Consider the following 23181-nt stretch of genomic DNA (forward strand, 5'->3'; position numbering starts at 1 on the left):
TTTTTCACATACTATGCATACTGTTTTTCATTTTGACGCAGTATACTCAAAATTTTGAGTATTTGAGTATGGAAGTATGCAATTTGGGACGCACTATATGTGTGCTTTGATACTCCGCTGTTCATCTCTCTTTACCGGCTTCCAGTGGCAGCTTCAATCAAATTCAAAGCTTTTTTTTCTGGCTCCTGCCTACCTGGACTCCCTCATCCAGGTCTACACTCCCTAATCATGGGTACCTTTCACATTTAGAACAATACAGTACTGATGCCTGGTGCCTGGCAATCGGTACTCAACAGTACCAATTTTCAGTACTTTTGTGTGTTTATATAGTAATAAATATTAATTTGTCTAATAATAAAACCTCAAAGTTTTTCAATTTAATAATTTTATTCTTCAATATATAACCTTGCAATACTGTGTTCATGTCCAGCTTGGAAAATCACCAACTCTTCCACTCCCTAACAGTCACAAGGATGCGTTAAGGTACCCAAACATGGGACTGTTTGATTTTACCTAAATCAGTACTGTGTGCTACAGACAGAATCTGGTCAGTACCTATAGAAGAACCTAATCCAGTATCCATCCATAACGCTCCTTCTAGCCCACTACACTTTACCTGTGAAAAGCACCTGGTGCTTCCAGCTTGGCATGGCTCTAAGGGCGCAGTCACACAGGCCATGGTCACAATTGACCCCTTGCAGTGCGTTTCTTCTGCTGGCCAGTACGGCCTGCGGCCACACTACTTCACTATGAACCAGACTTAAGGTACACAAACGGCCTGTTTACGTCATCTTGAAGCGTCTGTTTACACAAAGTGGGATATCATGAGAGTCGACACACTGAGATAGAGAGCACTGCTACAACTTCAGTAACTTTTTACTTTATGTTGTTGTTTTGGTCCGACTCAGCCCTTTAACACCCTTGCTATTGTTTGAAAGGATTGTTGAGAAGAGTGGTGGCAGCGATCATCCGTCATGGATTATACATCATGCCCTCGCTGTGTGCATGTGCTTGTGCTCTCACTGGAGCAAACCTTTCCAAAGTGTGCCAAAGCAGTTACACTAACTAAGGTTTTTCCCTCCAGGCTAAATGCTTGCTTGTGTTGTATATCGCTTTGAACAGTAGCATCTGCTGAATGAAAGTGTAGAACTGTAGATGATAACTGAAACTATTTATTAGAAGAGTATTAGAGTATAGCTAACATCAGTTAGGTTAAAATATTCTGATTCCTCAGGGTCTCCTAAAAAAGGTGCATTGTGTGGTTGTGCTCTATTCTTGTGAGGTCATACCTTTACAAAAGAAAACCAGTTGTTCATAAATTAGAGACAAGTTATAGACAATATGAGTAAACAGCAAACTGGTGTATATTGGTCTTAAATCTACCAGTTTAAAACTAGAGCCCAACCGATTAATCGGGCCGATCATGCCTGTCACGATTAACCAACATTGGCCAAAATGTAGCTGATTATAAAAAATTTTGCTCCACGGAGATTCTGTCTCTCCTGTTCCAGTGTTTAGTTTAGTTTAGACAACTTTATTTATCCCAATGGGCAATTCTGATTTTGCAGTCCACCTTGGCTACACATACATCCACAAACAGCGAGACAACAATGAACAATGAACAAAAATATAAATAAAGTCCGTACATGACAGAGAGCACATCAGTACACAGCAGCCTTCAACAGACCCTTCCCGTAGCCAGGGTCAAGCAGATTACAGCACACATGAGCAATTTGTGGCAGGTAAAAGAGAACATGGAGATACCCAGCATTGCATTTAAGATCCCACACAGTGCAACCACGAGAAACAAACAAACCAACAAGTACCAGCATGTCATTCTATCCTATCAGACTGCTATCAAGTTTAAGCAGCCTGATGGCAGACAGAATAAAAGACTTAAGACTTGTGTCTGTGTGTTAAGCTGTACACTGCCCGAGTGCCCGCCCCCTCCATCCACCATTATGTAATGTAAGACTATAAAACAGCGTTTTAACGTCGTGTTCGTTGCTTTTTTGAGGGATAAACAGAGATAAATGGTACTGTTATTTCACACATCCACCATTATCTAATGTTAGACTATAATACGGCATTTTAACGTTGTGTAAGTTGCTCATTGTGTGTTTACATTTTGACTTTTTTTTCTACTTACTGTGTTTAAAGTTGACTTCTTTATTTATTGCTGTGTTAACAGCTTGTTCTTATTTAACATTGGTTACAACTACAGTTCTTATATTGACAGTTTTATAATTAAAGTTCCTTGTTATAATTTAATACTGTTATGTCCCTGTTTTGAATCATATGGGTATTATAATGATTTGTGTTCATATACAGTATATATCCTGTGTAGATCAGTGAATTTATTATATATATCAGCCGATAAATATCGGATATCGGCCGATATACTGTATATCAGCTTTCTTTTGCCTTTAGTATCGGTATTGGCACCCACTGTGCTTTTTTAATCATTTTAAAAAAATAAGTAGACATAGAAACAATGATATTTGTAGGCAGGAGCTTTACGAACAAAGCATCCTTGTTGCTCCGGCTGTTTCCCAGCTATCTGCGCTCCACACCACATCCTAACATATGGACAGACTGCTTACAGAACACGCACAGAGACTGGATGGATTAATAGAGTGAACAAAAAAAGAGTCAGATGACAAATAGAGGACTCAGAGGAAGGATAGAAGGATACAGATAATGAGGCAGAAAAGGAGGACTGAGATGAGAAGAATCAGTGCTCTGGGCAGAAAACCGCAGAGGGAAAAAGAGAAGACTCAGAGCAATTAAATGGCGGGCAGTGTCACGAGCGCAGGGGGACGAGGACAAAAACTGGAGCAGTTAGTGTTCAAAACAAAACACAAGAAGAAGAAAGAGGGAGACTGGGCCACAGAAAGAATGTAACAGATACATTTCTTCCAGTCTGGTTCATTTCCTTCTGGCCAGCTCAAACTTTATGAAAACATGAACTTTAAGTATTGTTCACTGAAAGCTTTGCATTCTGGGTAAATCCACATATTGTTGACAATGGGAGTAGAGGCTGGTGCATTTTCCTCAAAGGGCAACTAGAATAATTCTGATGTTTGAAAAAGAAGCACGGGAAACAGCATCAAGCATTAGCATCGTAGCATGTCATTAGCCACGCCTTTGTTGTAAACCAGCTCTTTGTCAATGACTCGGTCCCTGGGTGGAAAATTACCTGCGCCTACTAAACACAAATGAGCCAAACCAACTTCATGTTGTCTAGTTATTAGGGTTCTGTCACCTGTAATGACCTGCCAACCAAACATTATCCCTTACATATTACCTAGCATTCTGCGTGATCTTCTGGCTGTTAAAACGCTTGATTTTGATTGGTTAATACCCCTTTATGTCTGTTATCAATTTTGACCACAGACAAACTGATCACGTCATATCAATCCACAGAAAGGAGCTCAGAGCTCAGCTTCAGCTCGTTGACACCACAGATCATAAAGTGAGGTAAAACTGTTAGTCTATGTCAGCATCCTACTGGTAAACAACGTGGCGGAAATAATACTTTCGGTTTGCATGCTAATTTTGCAGACTAAACAACATTCAAGAAATACATTGGGCTCTAATTTCGTGGCAGCGCAGGGGGCGCAAGCCTGGTGCACCCCGCGCAGTGTTAATTTTGTGTGGCGCACCGCTGTGTGCTGCATTCGACAATTTGGTAGACCGTCTGCGCAGAGATGGGTGTGACGGCGCACCAGGGGGAGTTGAAGGCGCACCAGGGGGAGGAGTCAGCAGATTCATGTTGGCGCAGTGACAATTTCATGCCAACAAAGTGCGCTGAAAGCTCGCCAGCTGCAACCTGATGTATCCTCTGTGCAAAGCGGAGTGCACCCTCCGCAGCTGTAATTTGGTGACAGGCGCACATGTGCTCACATGTCAACAAAGCCTCAGAGGCAGGTTTCCAGAGTGTCAGGCACATTTTAATGCAATAAACAATCACAGCAATCACTATTTAATGTAACTGTCTGAACCAGCATATACATTTGTATCTATATAAACTGTCCCGTCACATCTGATGTCAGATTAAAGCTGTTTGTCATAATGGAAAGTTAACCTGACGGCAGCTGGAAGTTTGATGCACATCTTACAATTAAACAATAAACAGCCTTAACATCTGATACTGAGTATATATCTGGTTCTCTCATTTCATTTAATTCAAAGAAAAGAGGGAGAGAAAAGACGAAGAAGAGACAAAATAAATGTATGTCACTCAGGATTTACCCGTGATTTCCCATATTTCTCTGTTTTAGTCTTTATTTTTAACGTGATCTAAAAAGATGGAGTACATTATTGTAAGGAGGATGAGGTGGAGACACTGGGAGAGTATACAGTATATCACCAAAGGTTCTGCTATTTGGCGATGACAAACCAGGAGTGCAGGTGGATCAAAAGTATTCTGAATGGATAAGCCAGCTGTGTAACTGTCTCTTCATTTTGTACTCCTATTAATGACAAAGGAACAGATAAAATCTGTCCCGGGAGCTGGCCCACACGGTGACGAACTTTGTATCCTCCGATGTGCCCCGCTGTGCAATCAGACGCTACGCCTCGGCCACCGTGCATTTAAAGGCGAGGAGAGGCGCTCATTTGATTGGTGAAAACAGCGCTCGGCTGTGTTAAACCCACTCATGGCTTTTCTCCTCCCTCTCTGCCATTTGCGTGGAGTGAGACATGGACACGCACTTCTGTTCTCCTCTGTGCCTTGACTGCGCCTCTCTTGGCACTGCAGGAATCTTGCAAAGTGCGCCGGTCACGCCCTGTCCGCGCGGCGAAGGCCAGCGCAGAACAGGTACGCCTGCGCTTGCGCCTGGTCTACAAAATTAGAGCCCATTAACTCCTTGCTTTGCACCCTCGGAAAAGCTGCATTTCAAAAAGGAAATGTTACAACAAACAGCTGCTCTCTAACAAATATACATCTTGACAGGAGCCATGTCATAACAACAGTGGGTGATGGCGCTCATGGGAAACAGAGGCTTTATCCCAGAAAAACAGTACAGATTCTGGATGGTCCGCCCACTGACTTTAACAACAGGGATCTTCTTTTTTTTTTTAACTAAGGCTAAGGCTCTCTTCTTATCTTTTGTTTCCTGGCAGAAATAGGTTTCCATATAAAAAATGTTTATTTGAAGAGGAATATTGATTATTTCAGGAGAGCAATGTAGTCTATTTGGATTGTTTGTCATCTCAGGCAGTGACCGTGGTGTGTCCTGTATTGTCTCCAACTGATGGACACAGAGACATCAGTCAGGGAAAGGACAGAGGGTCTGTCCCCAACTGATGGACACACAGACATCAGTCTGGAAAAGGACAGAGGGTCTGTCTCCAACTGATGGACACAGAGACATCAGTCTGGGAAAGAACAGAGGGTCCGTCTCTAACTGATAGATACAGAGACATCAGTTGGGGAAAGGACAGAGGGTCTGTCCCCAACTGATGGACACAGAGACATCAGTCAGGAAAAGGACAGAGGGTCTGTCCCCAACTGATGGACACAGAGACATCAGTCAGGGAAAGGACAGGGGGTCTGTCTCCAAGTGATGGACACAGAGACATCAGTCAGGGAAAGGACAGAGGGTCTGTCTCCAACTGATGGACACAGAGACATCAGTCTGGGAAAGGACAGAGGGTCTGTCTCCAAGTGATGGACACAGAGACATCAGTCAGGGAAAGGACAGAGGGTCTGTCTCCAACTGATGGACACAGAGACATCAGTCAGGAAAAGGACAGAGGGTCTGTCCCCAACTGATGGACACAGAGACATCAGTCAGGGAAAGGACAGGGGGTCTGTCTCCAAGTGATGGACACAGAGACATCAGTCAGGGAAAGGTAAGTCGGTCTGTCTCTAACTGATGGACACAGAGACATCAGTCTGGGAAAGGACAGAGGGTCTGTCTCTAACTGATGGACACAGAGACATCAGTCTGGGAAAGGACAGAGGGTCTGTCTCCAACTGATGGACACAGAGACATCAGTCTGGGAAAGGACATAGGGTCTGTCCCCAACTGATGGACACAGAGACATCAGTCTGGGAAAGGACAGAGGGTCTGTCTCCAAGTGATGGACACAGAGACATCAGTCTGGGAAAGGACAGAGGGTCTGTCTCCAACTGATGGACACAGAGACATCAGTCAGGAAAAGGACAGAGGGTCTGTCCCCAACTGATGGACACAGAGACATCAGTCAGGGAAAGGACAGGGGGTCTGTCTCCAAGTGATGGACACAGAGACATCAGTCAGGGAAAGGTAAGTCGGTCTGTCTCTAACTGATGGACACAGAGACATCAGTCTGGGAAAGGACAGAGGGTCTGTCTCCAACTGATGGACACAGAGACATCAGTCTGGGAAAGGACAGATGGTCTGTCCCCAACTGATGGACACAGAGACATCAGTCTGGGAAAGGACAGAGGGTCTGTCCCCAACTGATGGACACAGAGACATCAGTCTGGGAAAGGACAGAGGGTCTGTCTTCAAGTGATGGACACAGAGACATCAGTCCGGGAAAGGACAGAGGGTCTGTCTCCAAGTGATGGACACAGAGACATCAGTCAGGGAAAGGACTCCAGGGAGAGGGTACAGCACACTCTCTGCAGGTCAAGTAGCAGACAACCTTCTCCCACAGACTGCATTATTTGAACACATACACCAATAAGAGAGCTAAAAGGCAGAAAACCTTCCATCAGAAATTTCCCCAGCACTGAGCTCACGCTGGTCGGGGATTTCATCAGTCCCCCTTGAAGAGCTGCACAGAGCGGTGATAACACAGCACCCCATTATTGCAGAGAGCTGGTGAACAGAACCTAGCTCAAACTGATTTGTGTTTGTCTCCATAGTATGACTCATGCAAGTCCAGAGCCTACGCCATCAGAATGTGACTCACACTCGCGTGTGTTAGCATATTCATGCAGTATACGCAGCTTAAGCTACGGGCTGAACAGTAAACGGATCAGAAAGAGCAGAGTCACTCTGTCAAACAGAGCAGGGCTCCTTCAGCTTCTGACAAACACTAATCAATCAGGGATATTCTGAAGGATGCACAGATTAAAATCAATCTCTCATTTACACCCCAGGTAAAAAGGAAACAACATGCTTTCTGTGGCTTTGTTTTAAAGTAGGGATCCAAGTCACTGAAGTTTTGTGTTCCCGCAAACACCACTTGTCCTTCTCAAACTCATGACACTCAAATGTTACATTTTCACCATTACGGAGCGTAAAGTTGGCTCCAGTTGCTGGTCATATGGCTGTAGGAGGGGGCACCACTTCAGAGAAGTCATTTGGACTAAATGAAGGAAAAAACAAACAAAAATGATTTGTGTATATATATATATATATATATATATATATATATATATATATATATATATATATATATATATATATATATATATATATATATATATATATATATACACTGGCTGCAAAGCATTTTTTTAAATAATTGAACCTGGTTAATGATAGCAGCCTTGGCAAGCAGCCTGTGTTAAGGTTTATGTCTGCACTGATTTCTTTTTCTTTTTCGTTTAACCTTGAAGAATTTTTCGCTTTGAAGTGCAAGCAAATCAATGAAGTAAGATGTTCAGAAAAGCCAAGATTTCAGATAAAATATTCATGCTGCTCAACCCAAAACCTGTCGGAGTGACACCTGAGCCTGGGTCTATGATAAAGACTATATGTTATTTTTTAGTTCTCAGAGTGAATTTTTCTAAATCTAATGAATCATCTTCAAATCAGATAAAAGCCATCAGGATTCATGAAATGAGGATAATGACACTGGAGATAAATCAATTACACACACCTGCACATTTTCAGCACACTGTGTTCTGTTGACATGGATGGATTATCACCTGTCAGTTTCTGTCTGTGGTTTGTCTTCAGAGCTCAGAAGCATTTGCTGTCCTGCAGTTCAGGCTGAGGCTGAGCATCTCTGAGCCGCTGATCTCTACAAAATAACTTTTTACTGTAAACTACTGTGAAAATAACACCAATATTAAAACGTGAGTCATTTTCCTGATTTCTTTTTTAAGGTGAGTCAGCATCGAGCTCTGAAAGATGGTGAGCTGAATGGGAACAGAAACATCAACAGAAATACTCCTGCTGAATATTTATGTTGACATTTAGAATAATTTGAAGTAGAACAAATAAGCTAGATCAGATTTAATCCTGACTGTGAATTCAAAGGTTTAGTTTAATGTTAATTTCTCCCCTGTGGAACCCGGATGAATTCCTGCCTCACTCTACAGATTATGAAATCTAAGAGATGTGGTCCAGTGATTTAAAGAAAAAATAAACCTCAGGAAAAAGACTGTCTGGGGAAGACAGGACAGTGGATAGAGTGAGAAACAAGGTGCTGGAAAGGTGCCACAGGTTAGGTTGGAACCTGGGCCACCCACTCAGGGACTGACCTACCCTCCTGCCTGCCCTAAACCAAAACTGCTAGACTCTCTCAGAGCTCCATTTGTTACTAGTAACCGGACAAAAACATTCACTTTGTTTTTAGTTTTTGTAGTTGAGGCATTTTTGTATTTAAAAAAATCAACTTTTTATCGCTTTGATATCAGCTCAGTCAAGTCTTTTCTGTAGATGATTCCCTGGAAAACATGTTGGTATCAAGCAGCAGCCTCCGGTCTGAAAACACGAAGCTGATGTGAAAGTGCTAAAATCAGCAGTTCCTTGAGTGTCCACTGGGGGCTGGCTGTATTAAACATCAGAAACAACAGACACTCTGAGACAAAAATTATGACTTTTACCACAGAAAGAAACATGTTTGCAGTAGGGCTGGGCGGTTATGGTAAAAAGTAATAATCCCGATTGTTTTAAGTGATATTGAAATCACAATTAATATACACAATTATTCATTTATTCAAAAACTTCAGTACTGATTTAAACACAACTGTAAGGAACCAGCAAGTGGCACATACAGTATTATTGATACACATAAGTCACACACACTCGCTGTGGCTGCACATGGAACACAGAAGAGCTATGAAGCACAGGAACTTGCATACATCTACACTGTGTGGCATATTAATTGTTTTTCTTCGATTATATTGTTTTTATGATTGTCAGATGGCAAAATTGAAATCACGATTAAAATCCAATTAATTGTCCAGCCCTAGTTTGCAGCCCAGTTCACATTTTGTTCTTATTTTATTTTAGCAAGACGGATTGACTGACCAATCAGTCACTGATTGACAGGTGGTCACCCTGTGGCTGTTTGTAATGAGGCTTAAGGGCGGCATCTTTATCTCATCCTAATTTTAACAAAGCTAGATTGAGTAAGGCTTTAACATTATGTGTCTGTTGATGATAGGCTTCAAAACTCCGAATCAAAAGCAAACGGATGACATCAGGGAGACTATGTTCATTTATTATTCTGACCATGGTTGGTGGTTTTGGAACAGATGGAGTCTTCCTCAGTGTCTCAGGTAGATCACATGTTATTTAAATGGTCTTCAGTTTTACCCCTCAGCATAAAGCTTCAGGATTTCACAACATTAACTAATGAAGACCAGAATGTGTTAAACACTTCTTTTCTTTTATGCAGATGTAATTATTTTCCAATATGCAAAACCAATCTCCCTTTATGACCTTACCACCAAATTTCAAATGAAATAGAAGTCGCCCTGCTCTATAAACAGGGTCTGATCGTAACATGTCATCTCACTGATATTAAAGCAGCCTCCTGGAGAATAAGAGAGCTGCACCACAGTTACCAGCAAACACAGGATGACAGGTAAAGTGTAGGATCAAAAATAAAATCCTGATGTCCATCTGGAATCTGTCTGTGGGTTTTCCCACTCTTTGGGAGGAGAAAAAAATCAAACTAATCTGTAAAATGTAAGAAAACCACAAATGTATGCAAACACCACTCACCCCCAGCTTGCGGCTGCGCATGCGTACGTAGCCTTGCTTGACGATGTCATTAAAGTTGGAGGCCATCTTTGAACACACAGAAAACGTCTGGGCGTCCCCGTGGAGACCATCCAGATGCCTCTCTTCTCCCTTCACCAATCCTTTGCTGTCCTTTCAAAAGCTCCCCAGCCCGTCCTCCTCCAGCTCACTTTCTCTTCTTTGTTTCTCGCTGTTTTTCTCTCCTGGAAAAACTGTCTTATCCCACACAGCATCAAGTCTGTCTGTCCTGCTTTGTGGATCTCCACATCCTCACGGAGACTTCATTTTCTCCTTGCCTTTTTCTTTGTTCCGTCCTGTCTTCTGGATTTGTTGCTCTCTGTCCTCTATTCTGTTTTCCTCTTATTTGTCTGTCTAAAAGTCCTTCTTCCCCAGGCGGGTCTTCCCTGGTCCTTGTACGTGGTGTCTCTAAGAAACGGACAGAGAAAGACAGAGGCAGAAATGGATATAGAGTATACATGTATTATTCATCGAAGAGTGAGGAGCACAACATTATCTTTCATTATTCATGCTGGTGGCAGACACCGTTACTGAGGCCCGGTGTTCTGGATGGATGTGGGTAATCTGCTGTTGTCCTGAAACATGAGGTACACTTACACTTCCCTTTCAATTCACCAATCAATCAACCAATCAACCAATTAGTCAATCAATATCTGTTAATGCAGTACCTTAATGGTGATCTGGGATGCTTTGCAAGAAAGTAGGTCTCATATCATTAAGAAAGACACAACATCAACATAAAATCCAAACTCATCTTTTTTTTAAAATTCAATCTAATTCTTATTCTTGGTCGTCTATTTGTCAGCTCTGTGACGACTGGTGACCAGTCCAGGGTGTACCCGCCTCTCGCCCAATGACAGCTGGGATAGGCTCCAGCCACCCGCGACCCTAAACACGATAAGAGGAACAGAAAATGGATGACTGAATAAATCTTATTCTATTTGAATCCAATGTGAGTAGAGACCTTTGCAGAGAAGTAGTTTCTTTGTCAAATTTTACATGAACCAACTGTATCAGATTGTTCAGGCTTAGATTGTCAGCACACACAATTAATTCAAAAGAGATAAAACATTTCAGTAGTGTTCTCCTCCATTAGTTGAGGCTCTGGTTTTCAGAAAGGGTTTGTCTAAAGGACAAATTAATGACAGTGCATTACTCAAACAGAGTGGGAGGTTATTTTGGGGAAGGATAGTTAAAAGTTGTTGTCTACAACAAGGGGCGCTGTACCTGTGACCTGCAACATAAAGAAAGAGTTCAGGCTGTGACCATCATGAAACCTGTGTCACCTGAAGCAGAATGGACATTGTATGTAAAACTTATGAAATCAGACGTAGACCTTGATCATGTCACCCCACTAAACATCAGACGTCTGATGGACGTGCTGATAAAGTCTATATCATGGCTGTTGGTCCAAGAAGAATTCTGGACATCTACACAACGTTCAGATTAGGTCCACTATTTGGACGTCAAACCATGACCCCACTTGGACATCAATACGCAGTTCAACATTTGAACGTCGGCTTTTTGGACGTCAAGTGGACGTCTGAGCAGGAGTGAGTGAACCCACTGCACAAAGAGACGTTCAAAAAATGTCTTTTGAAAGTCATTTTTGGACGTCCAATTTCAAACATTAACTGTGAATCAAAGCAATATTTTGTTTGTTTACATTTTCTGTTTTCCATTCTAAAATCATGATTTGTTATCTTTTACCAGCTAATTTTCCTGCAGCTGCATTTGGCTCAGCAGCAGCTTTGAAGTTGAAGTGTACAATGCCTTTGTCTGCACTTACAGTTACCATCTGCTGCTGAGAAAATCAAATGAAGCTACAGGAAAATTAACCTGAACAGCCTGACACCTTCAGAAACTGGACTACAGTTAGACACAGAAACTTGGAGTAGAATAACAACAGTGAATTGACCACAGTGGCGTCAGCAGCGAGCAGCTGATCGGGACATAGCTTAGGGATTGGAGGGACCCTAGTAGGACAAAGATTTTGTTTGATTTTTTGGGGTAGCTCTTATACAGAGGTACTGTGGACATCATACATGGCCATTAAGCAGACATCGGAAAAAGACGTCTTCTTGAGTAACAGTCGGCACCTTCAGGAGACCAAAATAAGATGACCAAAACTGACTCTGAGAAATGGGAACGCCAATCACTGACATCACAGTCACAGTCCAAAGGGCAGGACATGTCCCAGTTTCCTGTTGTGCACTAATTTGGACTCTGGGTTTGCTTTGGGACATTCCTCAGCATCATTAGTGGAAATGAAGTTCAGTGTATATACATCCCAAGTGAGGTTGGAGAGAAACCTCCCTGTGGAAAGCACTATTTCAGCATCTGTAAACGCCACATCTTGAACTTGGCTGCCCTCCTCTTCTGAGTCTGAAGCCTCATATATTCAGTCAGTCAGTATATGCGTCCTGTCTTTTAATGCTCCTGCAGGCAGTCGCAGCTTTGTCACGCTAGAAATTCTTTGGGTTATTTGAGTGGGCTGTCATGCCTAACTAGCTTGTGGTGAGTCCAAATATCAGCAGGAGTTGACACAGACTTGAAGTTCTTAAATGTTTTCTCAGTCTCCGTTTTGACATAGACTTGCTCCCTCTTCCCTGTCTGACGGTCATCTGCTTCTGTTATCTGTGTTTTTGCACATTTCTTTTGTACAGACAACGATTCCACACGCTTCATCTGTGATGTACACAGCTATGAACTTATTTATCACAGAGACCTGGCACTGGAATCAAGTTTGGAGTTTAAACACTCATATTTTGAAAGTCACCCAGGACTGGGGGGGTGGGGGGGTCATTTGTCTCTAGCTTTGTGTTAGCATGTTGCCTGTGTAAGAGCTTGGACAGATTTGATGTTAGGTTTGCAGCAGTGGAAAGTTGTGACAGGCCACATTTCACCATCAGAGTCTTGTCCTTTAGCATTATAATGTGCATATTTTCATGATGGATGCCTTAACTTCAGCTGCCAAGCAGTTTTTGACTCCTGACTCCAGTTTGCTCTTGGAGCAGTCAATCCTTCTTGACCTCAGCTCAGCCCATAGTGTTTTAATCAGCTGTCTGAAACATTGTGGTTATCAGTGGTGTGTGCCTGAACTGGCTCTTATCATACCTGTCAAACAGATCATCCTCTGTTATACTGGTTGAAACCTTCTCCTCTTATGCTCCTCTTTCCTGTGTGGTGCCCCAGGGATCCATTTTTGGTCCCCTCCTGTTTACTGTTTATATGCTCCCATGGGGTAAATCATACTCAGTCATGGTATAGACTTCCACTATGATGCTGATGACACCCAGCTCTATGTTCCTCTGAGGCCTGGATCAACTGATGTTTTCAACATAATGTCCTGTCCTGTCTGTATGACAGTAAAAACTGGATGTCAAGATTTAAAAAAAAAAAAAAATTTTTTTTTACAACTTAATGACTCCAAATATGAAGTACTTAAATTACCCACTCCGGTGCAAATATTAGAAATAACCTTTACTCCCATTGTTCTATTGACTAATGTCTGTAAAGAAGCTTGGTCACAACCTAGAGGTAATCTTTGATGGTCAGATGTCCTTGCCCAGGTGACTAAGGTAGTCCAGCCGTGTTTCACACAGTTGAAGCTGCTCACCAGAGCCAAGTTTTCCTCTCCCGTGCAGACTTGGAAAAAGTCATTCATGCCTTTAACTCCTATCAACTTGGTTATTGTAACGCACTCAATGCCGGCATCAGCAAGCGTGATATTCACAGACTCCAGCTGATACAAAATGTTGTGGCCAGACTTTTAACCTGCACTACAAGAAGTGAGCACATCCCACCAGTCACTGCTGCCCTCTACTGGTGACCTCAGGCAAACTCAGCTTTTGAGTCTCTTCATAAAACCCATTTTTAATGTTTATTGACCTTTAACTCCTTTTACATTGTTCAATAAATTGTTTGATTTTAATATATATGTGTTCTCAACTGTATTTCGTGCTATTGTCAAGCACCTTGTAATTTTTGTTATGAAAGGTGCCAAACAAATAGAGCTGGACTGGATTAGTGAAGGGGTTCACATCCTTTTTACAACCTGCACTATGAATGTCTATGGCAGGGGTCCCTAAACTTTTTCCCGTCAGGGCCAAATAACTTTTCCCTTCTCTGATGTAAAAAAAACGTGACCATTGCAGAGGTGTCCAAATTAAGCCGCAACCTCCGGTCTGGGATTGTGAGACAATGCAGAAGTGCTAAAATCTGCTGTTCGTTGAGTGTTCGCTTGAGGCTGGCTCCAGTAGTACTGGAAGTCAAATACACACCAAGCCAAAAAAATCAATTTTCAAAGCAGAAATTAACCAATTTACAGCCTGGTTTAAAAAAAACGTCTCCTGTCTGAGTCGCTAATTTACTACCGGCTCCCACTGTACGGGGGGTGAATTTTTTTCTAACGCAGCCGTTCAGAGGATATTAAGATCGTGAGCTCCCCCAATGGGAGGCACAGCTGAGGGTCACATGACGGCCGGCGCCCAATGGCTGTAGGCAAAGCCCTTGCCACTACTAATATGGCTGCTATAGCTGATGTGCTTCATTTTCCATTTCAGAAACAGGCGGGTGACGTCGGCGAGACCACGTCCATGTTTTATACAGTCTATGGTCCAAACGTAAATATTTATTGTTTCCCAGAAAGCCACACAAAACCTAATCTTAATAACCCTTTCTGGGATCTTGACAGGAAAAAAAATCAGAAAATAAAAAATAACACTATTAATGAAATATATTACACTATTTATGAAATAAATAATAACCAGATTACCCTTTTCAGGTTTTTCACAGAAAAAAAGACCATGAAATATTAACTTTCTTGTAGACACCACTGTTTGCAGCTCTCTCATTAACTTCACTGTGAAAACCAGAAAGCAAGCAGGCTAAGAAACCATACTAAGTGGTACAACACCTACCAGCACATTACATTTCACTATCAGTATGGTTGTATAACAAGATTTTTTTTTTTTTTTTTTTTTTAGGGAGGGGTTTCACTGCAGAAGAGTGAAATAGAAAGTAACGTTCTATGCATGTGCAAGTCTCGGTCACGTGGCCAGACTGTAAAAAAAACCTAATGCGCCTCTGGTATTGTTCAGGGGGCCAGGCAAAATGTTGAGGCGGACTGTATCCGGCCCCCAGGCCATAGTTTGGGGACCACTGGTCCATGGTATGTTCAATAAAAACATGACAAAGAAAATGAAAATTGTGGTTTGTGTGGTATTAGTCTGAGCGGACTGTGTTTGTGTAGTGGTGACTCAGATAAAGATCAGAACACATTTTACGACCAGTTTATGCTGAATTCCAGGAAACTCCAAAGGCTTCACTTACTTTTTCTTTCAACTATATTAAATCAACCATGTGTGCTATATTACACTTCAGCCACATTTTCACAGAGTAATGCTGGAATGGACCAAATGGTAAAATGGCAAATGGACCAATGCTTCTATAGCTAAACTAGTCTTTCTTACCAGCCACCCTACTAGTATCACCCACCCTAATACACTCACACTCTAATGGTGAAGGAGTTCTAGGGAACCACTGAGCAACAGTGGGAACAATTTGGGGTTTTGGTGTCTTGCTCAAGGACACTTCGGCATCGAATCCCTGTCCCTCTAATTGAGAGCTAACTTCTCTACCACTGAGCCACAACCGTCCCCTATAGATCAGTACAGCCTTCTTGGTAGGCAGCGTTTAAGCTGGATGCAGATAGCCACATCGACTCTGTTATAACACCAAGAAGAAAAACACAACACAGTTAACAAAGAATAACCATACAAAACATTCAGCAATTTATCTTCTGTGTGATTTAAAGATGGCAGGGTTATTTCTTCTGGGGTCGGATCATTGTTTCTGGCACCTCAGCAATAAAACAGATTATCATGATCCTCATTGAGCAAACAGGGTTGCCCTGCAAAATGACATATTCGTCAGGTGCTGTTCTTAGAAAAACTTGGTCCTCATAAAGACACCTGCCAGTGCTGTCAAGGGCCTGAAGAAGAGCGACAATTAGGCTGAAGCAGCTGCATCTCACTTTAAGAGCAAGAAAAACGTGAGACATCACCTTACGCTGCCTTTTCAGGGGTGGATTAACACTGCTGTTTCTGCCACTGCTGCGTCTCAGCTGTGTCTCAGATACGGCAGGTCGGACCTCAGGACCAGATATGCAAGGAGTGAAAAGAAGTCACAGCATTTAGCAGAAACGTCACTCTGTGCTGTGGAACACACCAGAAAACTGACACCAAACAGAAAACACCTGACTTGGTTTAGATGGTGTAGACATTCATTGTTTGTCAGCTCACAAGTGTTCCTCAGTGAGGTGACTGAGGGGAGGAATCATTTCATGAGGAGTGCAGACAGCAGCGTTATAGCGTGTGTGACGGCGACTGATCAAATCTGAGCTGACTCATCCAACACACACAGCAGCAAGTGTGTAAAAGACGCTGTAAAGTTCAAATACACTGAGACTCCCACCCAGCTCTAACGTGAAGAAGAGGTGTTATCACAGCACTCAGCATGAGAGGAAACCCTGCTTCAGTGTGTGTGTGTGTGTGTGTGTGTGTTATAAGACAGCTGTGAGCCTGATCTAGTGCTGAAGTTAACCATGTGTGACGATCAGCCCAACATTAAGACACACACACACACACACACACACACACACACACACACACACACACACACACACACACACACACGTTTCCCCTCCAGAGGGAGATGGCAGCTGCACTCTCCATCCACCCACACGAGGAGATCAACCTGCTCTTAAAGAGGTGACGCCGTTTAGGCAACATTTGTTCATCCTCTCCATGCAAACGCACATGTGCAGCCCATGAACTGTGTGCATTTGTGTGCATTTGTGTGCATTTGTGTGCATTTGTGTGTGTGTGTGTGTGTGTGTGTGTGTGTGTGTGTGTGTGTGTGTGTGTGTGTGTGTGTGTGTGTGTGTGTGTGTGTGTGTGTGTGTGTGAGTGTGTGTGTGAGTGAGTGAGTGAGTGTGAATGTATGTGTTTGAGGGAAGTTTGCCGTGAGCTCCGAGCTGTGGTAGACATTTCCCATGAGGCTCAGGGGTAAATCTCCCTGACAACAGTGGAACAGAGACATTAAACTTTAACAAGGGGATCATTAATGCCCACGCACACAAACACACACACATACACACACAGGGCTGGAAGAGGGAGGATAAAGGCTTATCATTACAGCAGTGTTGGTTTAGCTAAGTGGCTCAGACGATTAAACACTAAACACACACAAAGAGTAGACACGAGGAAGAGCACACACATGTAAACATTGACACAGATGTCCTTGTTTTCACAGGTACATACACATAAAATGTGCCTTAGAGTTTATTTTTCATTAAATCACTGCATTTATGTTCAAAAGCAAATCGTTTCTGAAGCAAGTTGTTGATTCACAGCAACAATAGTGATTCATGGTCATTGCCCAGCTTCATGGTTAAAAGTCCATACTGATCCCACAGGAGTCCAGCTCACGTCTCCTCTGCCTGTTGACACTGTGGCAAAATACGTCTGTATCAGATACTTACACAAAAAACAGACCAGGATCAGAGGTGTAGAAAGTAATGGAAAGCTATACTTGAGTAAAAGTAAAGATATCTCACCTGAAACTAACTCCTGTAAAAGTCACCACTAAAAACTCATTTAAGTAAAACTCTTAAAGTGGCTCAAATTCAAAGTGTTTAAGCGCCAAAAGTGAAAGTGCAAAGAAACAAAACTGGCAGTGTGGTGGTGTTGCAGTCTGGCTGAGTCTCAGCTTGGTATGGCAGCACAGTTATTTGCAGAGAACACACAGTCCTGATGGTCAACACATGATGAAACAATTACATTTTACAATTTATTTTGTAGCGAGTAACAAAGGTGACAATGTAAAAGTTGTGAGTAAAGGTATCACTCTTTCTTTTTTAAATAAAGCAAAGTAAAAGTGAAAGTTGCAATAAATATAGAAACCCAAGTTTCAAGTAAAGTATATATCCTCCCAAAAAAGAACATGACAGATTAATCGGGTGGGCTGATTAATTGGGCCGATTATAGCCTGTCACCGATTAATCAACATCGGCCAAAATATAGCCGATTATAAAAAATTTTTGCTCCGCAGAGATTCTGTCACTCCTGCTCCTGTGTGTTAATTAATATAAGGCTACTACACAGCGTCTCACTTCAAAATACCATGCAGGATCAATCTGGGCTTATAAATTCACAAGTTATTGTCTTTTTTGCAATAATTTTTTTTAAATGTTTCAATGTATTTTGTTGTAATTGTATTTATTGCATGTTTTGAAAGCAGCTACATTGTTACTTAAAATCTAGTTTAGGCCAATGCATTAAATGGAAGATTGAACTTTCAAATAGCTAGTAATAATTTGTGTTCATATACAGTATATATCTTGTGCATATCAATAAATTTACTTTATGTCAGCCAATATATTGGATATCAGGCGATATATCGGCTTCTTTTTGCCCCCAGTATCAGTATCGGCATCAGCCCCAAAAATCCCAAATCTGTCGGGCTCCATCCCAAAACCTAATCATGCACTGTAACAAAGCACTTTTACTGCACTCCTATACACCACTGACCAGGTTATCATGATAATCCACTGGGCCACTTTGATGAATATATTTCACTTTTACCAAACACCAAACCCATTATCCATGAGGGGAGTGATCTAGCCTATCCTGTTTTACGCCCCTTGGTTATAAATACACCCCGGGTATAATCCAGACAGGGGCACACCATGGCCTGGTAAACAGCCCAAAGTATCAAAAGGCAGCACATCTCAAACTCCAAGTTCAAGAGGACAGGACACTTTTTATTTGGCCTCCATAATAAACAACAGTGATGTGATGAGATTAAACATTTTCGTGTTGTTGAAACCCGTCGACACGTTTTACTGAACAAACATGACTTTGTAACCACACACAGGAGACCTTTGGAGAAAACGCTGCTAATGTTCCGACACGAGTCTGTGGTTTTATTCCACAGTGAAGTCTCCAAACGATGAGCCTATGAAAGCAGACCAGCGCGTTTTATATTCTGTTCTCGAGGGTTTTTGTTTCAGGTCGTTCGTCCCCTACAAAACTTAGCGATCCATTGATTGTGCAATAACAACTTGAGTTTGATGGTTTGCTGTAATATCTAGTGGAGTGAAACCAATGAGCCTCTGTGTCTGCATAAAAGAGGCATAATTACCCCACCCTGATCAGCCCCAACATGATGAGTAAGACGCAAACCCGTGCAGTCAGTGTCCTCCAGGAAAAGGCTTTTCCTTCTCCCTCCACTTCCATGGGCTTTCACATTCCTGTAAGCGGTAGGTCCTGGATCTGATGAACGGAGCTGAGACGTTACGCATGTTTAAAAGGCAGGCCCTCAAACTGTGGGGTCAGGGTTTCTGGCACATTAGAGGAAACAGAGGTGTGTTTGGACTTGAGATTATGAGTTAATCTTTTTGTGTCACAGACCCAAATCATGACTCATCCTGACTAAACCTGAGGCTTAACAGTTCTTAACTTCTGGATCCGCTCTGATAAAGCCAAACGTTAGCAAAAATTTGAAAGATAAACTAGCAAAACAGAAAAAAGTTGACTGATTAAAATGTGTAATTTCAATCACTGCTCTGACTCTGTGTGAGTATTGACAGTCTTGGATTTTGCAGCCGAACTGATGAAGCGGGCATCACCTCGTAGTATAGGTAAGAAAAAATATTTTTAGATTATTTATAGACATAAAATCTGCAACCTGCACCTGCTCCAGCTAACCTAACTGTCTGAGTGTGGCTCCTGGTTTTTCCGTAGCCGGCCTGTGAGCAGCATGATAAAAAGCAATTTTCATCCCTTCTGCATCGGCTTCTTTTCTCGTTTCACTGTGACCTTTATACCGTCTCAGGTTGGCACCTTTGGACATCAAACATCACAACTGATCAGTATTTTTACATAACACACACACACACACACACACACACACACACACACACACACACAGGGCCACCTGTGTGTCCGCCTCTCGCCTGAGGAGAGGTGACTCATGAAATCAGTCAGGCAGTCAGTCCTGGCCGCTGCACGCTCGTCTCCTCTTTTTTCCTTCCACAGCAAGCTGCAGATTTTTTTATTCCTCCTGCTGAGCTTCTTTAAATCAAATCCATGCATCAAATTATTCAGGCCATGGCGTTCCAGGGTGGTCAGATACCCTGCTGATGAGGTTTTTGGTGGTTTGACTGGTTACACTGGAGGGTGGTTGTGTTCATTGATGTTTCACCTCTTGTGACAAGAGAAGTGAATGAAATTATGTATTTGCTTGATTTGAGCATATTTGAACACCAGTATGTTGTTGTTGTTGTTGTTGTTGTTGTTGCTGTTTTTGTTGTTGTTGTTGTTGTTGACTCACTACACAAATCCCTTTCTCCATTGGTGATCACTCAAAGCTGTAACCCAGTTTGGGCGGAGGGGTTTCCTTCACACTGATCCTGACTAAACTGTGAGGTAAAGCCATCACATCTTCAGATCTGGAAAAAGTTATTCAGAACTCTATCTCTTCCTTAAACTTCGTGTTCTCATGTTAAGTCCCAGTTAATGGTAAAACAGCAGGTCTGGCGATAATTGTTGCTCTTAAGGAACAAAGCAGAAGTCGAGCTGAGGGAGTTTGAGCTCAGCACTACAGACTTTGTTAGGAACAAAGAGGATCTCAAAGTGAACTTTAGGTACTCTGCTGCAGTGGAGGGAGCTTTGTGTTGTGTGCAGAAATAAAATGAAGAGCGTCTCTGCTGACCGTGACCCAGAGGCTCCTGAAGGCTGTGTTTTGACATTTCTCACTGCTCTGTGTGCTCCTCTGCACAACGCTTGAACCTTTGGCTCTGCACTGCAGTCCTCTCTGACTTCTTCTACAGGAACATGGTGGAGTCTTAGTGTCCTTAAAACATGAAAGAGCACATTGCAGGCTACATTTTTTAAATGTAACCCTTTATATTGTCGGATAATGGCTGTAGAATAAGTCAATCATTGATTTTATATGTTATACAACACAAAAAGGCACAAATTCAGAGGAAGAAGTGGCTGTTTTTTTAGTGAAGCCCTTTAAAACGCTGTGTTTTTTTTTTTTCAACATTGCGTCGTGTGACATAGCAAAGGGGACTCTTGCTTCTTATTCCACTTTAAGCCAATGTGAATAAGGTAACATGATAGTCATGAGCCAGATCGGACATATCGGGTCGTGTTTCCTGTGTTTATTCCAAGGTATAGTTTAATTTGACTATTCATTACGATGGTTCAATACTGATTTTGTGCTGGATGCAAAAATTCTAACTTAACAGTGCACTTTTTCAGACTCAATGGAGTTAGCTCTCATGCTTGGATTTGTTTGATGCAGGTGACAAGATAGGACTTTATTTCTGCATTGGCCACTGCATTGGTCTGTAGTGATATATGTAGAAAAATGAAAGTAATTGCCTAACACTGTCTGACCAGAAGAGGGCAGTAAGTCAATGAAAAACACCACTCAGAAAAAATGACACCATGAAAGGTGTCGTGTAGCACCGCAGTTAGCCTGTTAGCATGGAGGGTATTCAGTTAGTGCTGGTTTTAATGGATCTGCCAAATCAACACTTGAAGATACAATCGCCAGTGGCACAGCTGTTTCAAAACAATTGAAATTCTGCACAAGGAGCGTGACGATGGATTTTAAAAGCAAAGCAGAAATGGACTCGTAAACTGGATCTCCACTGACACGTTCAGCTGAAGGTCTCCACTTTACAGGGTCACTCTTTAAACTGGAACACCGGGAGCTGACAGAGACACAGACTTCATTTCTTGGTGCAAAGGGCCAAAATCATGAAAAAGATTAAAGTGGAGCTGGTTGAGTTCATCACTTTGGAACACCAGCACATTTGACAGAGGACACAGGTCATACTGTCTTTCAGATCCAGGCTAAATCTTACAGCAGAGTTTGTGACAATGAATCTCACTGCATACTGGATTAACTCCTTCACTGTCACTGTAACAGCTGGAAACTCTGACAGGAAGAGGTCTGGCAGAGCCAAAGCCAAACCAGAACCAGTAGACCAGTTTCTAAGAGTCAACAGCTTCAAGCTTCACAGCTTCAGAGAGATGGTAGAGTCTCAGTCTCAGGTTCAATTACTGTGAAGAGAAGACTTTGAGCTGCAGCTTTGACATGTCAGACTGCAGAAAGAAAGACCTTCATCACTGAGACAGAGGCAGAAGAAGAACCAGAGGCTGGACCATCAGACCCCACCAATGGACTACTGAAGACAGGAAGATGGAGCCATGGACTAAAGAACCAGAGTTTGAACTCTTTGCTTCATCATCAGGATTTCTGTACAACATACGCGGAGCAGGCTGGGGAAGGGATGGATCCTCAGGGTGAGACATCAGATGATGGTCTAAGGGCTGTTTTTCTGGACATGTACGGACTGAGAGGCACCCTGAACCAAAACTGGCTCCCACAGTGTTGTGCAGCGCCTCCCATGCAGTACCCTCTGGGATGAGCCTGGTTGGTAAGGGGTTCATCCTACAGTGAGATACTGAGCCAAACTTTGACAGAACAAAGAAGAAGAGAGTCTGCTTGGAAAGATGGAGGGCCCTGCCAGCACTGTCTCAGTCTGCAGATTAGACCCTGTGGAGCTGGTTTTAGAGGAACTGGACAGAAGAGTATCAAAGAAACCTGCAGATGACCAACACTTCAAGGAGCTTCAGCTGGACCAGAGCTGGAGGAACTTTCTGGAGAAGATTTGATTTCTGTTGACAAAAGAATAAAAGGAGTGTGTGTCCAGCAGTTTGATCAGAGAAAGACACACTCATACGCTGATGAGTCCAAAGTTTAGAGTAAATTTAGGTTTTATAAATTGAGTCCATGATCTTTTTACTTTAAATGTTTTATGCGTTTCATACTTTCATTTCAGAGTACAATAAGACACTAGAAACTAGAAAAACTGGGCTGTTCTAAAACTTCTGACTGGCAGTGAATCTTTCCTGCAGCTGGGTACCAACAATGAGAATCTATCAACATGGTGAGAGTGACATTTAGAGCAGCACAGCCCTGATTTTTATCACACAGTATTGAATGCTCACCAGTTTACTGGGTCTCATTCAGCAGAGCATGTAAAACAGGTTGAATATGAGTTTCACAGCAATCCTCGCTGGAACAAGTCTGAAAAGAAAACTGACGACATGTTTAAGTTTTATTATTCAGTTATATTTTTTTGTCAACAAAAACAATA

At 42.3% G+C, this 23181-nt stretch overlaps 1 protein-coding gene across 2 annotated transcripts in view; it reads right to left on the reverse strand.

Annotated features, from left to right (window-relative positions):
• Positions 1 to 23181, reverse strand: part of dok4 (docking protein 4) — a 77338-nt gene that overhangs the window by 34496 nt on the left and 19661 nt on the right. For both annotated transcript variants that reach the window (XM_074666634.1, XM_074666635.1), the window contains exon 2: positions 9903 to 10346. In XM_074666634.1, the coding sequence (XP_074522735.1) occupies positions 9903 to 9968 (66 nt within the window). In that variant the 5' untranslated portion in view covers positions 9969 to 10346. The remainder of the gene's footprint in view (positions 1 to 9902; positions 10347 to 23181) is intronic.

The sequence above is a fragment of the Halichoeres trimaculatus genome, unplaced genomic scaffold (assembly GCF_033239565.1).
Source record: "Halichoeres trimaculatus isolate MK-OKI-2021-1 unplaced genomic scaffold, fHalTri1.1 fHalTri1_scaffold_3, whole genome shotgun sequence".
Taxonomy (NCBI): Eukaryota; Metazoa; Chordata; class Actinopteri; order Labriformes; family Labridae; genus Halichoeres; species Halichoeres trimaculatus.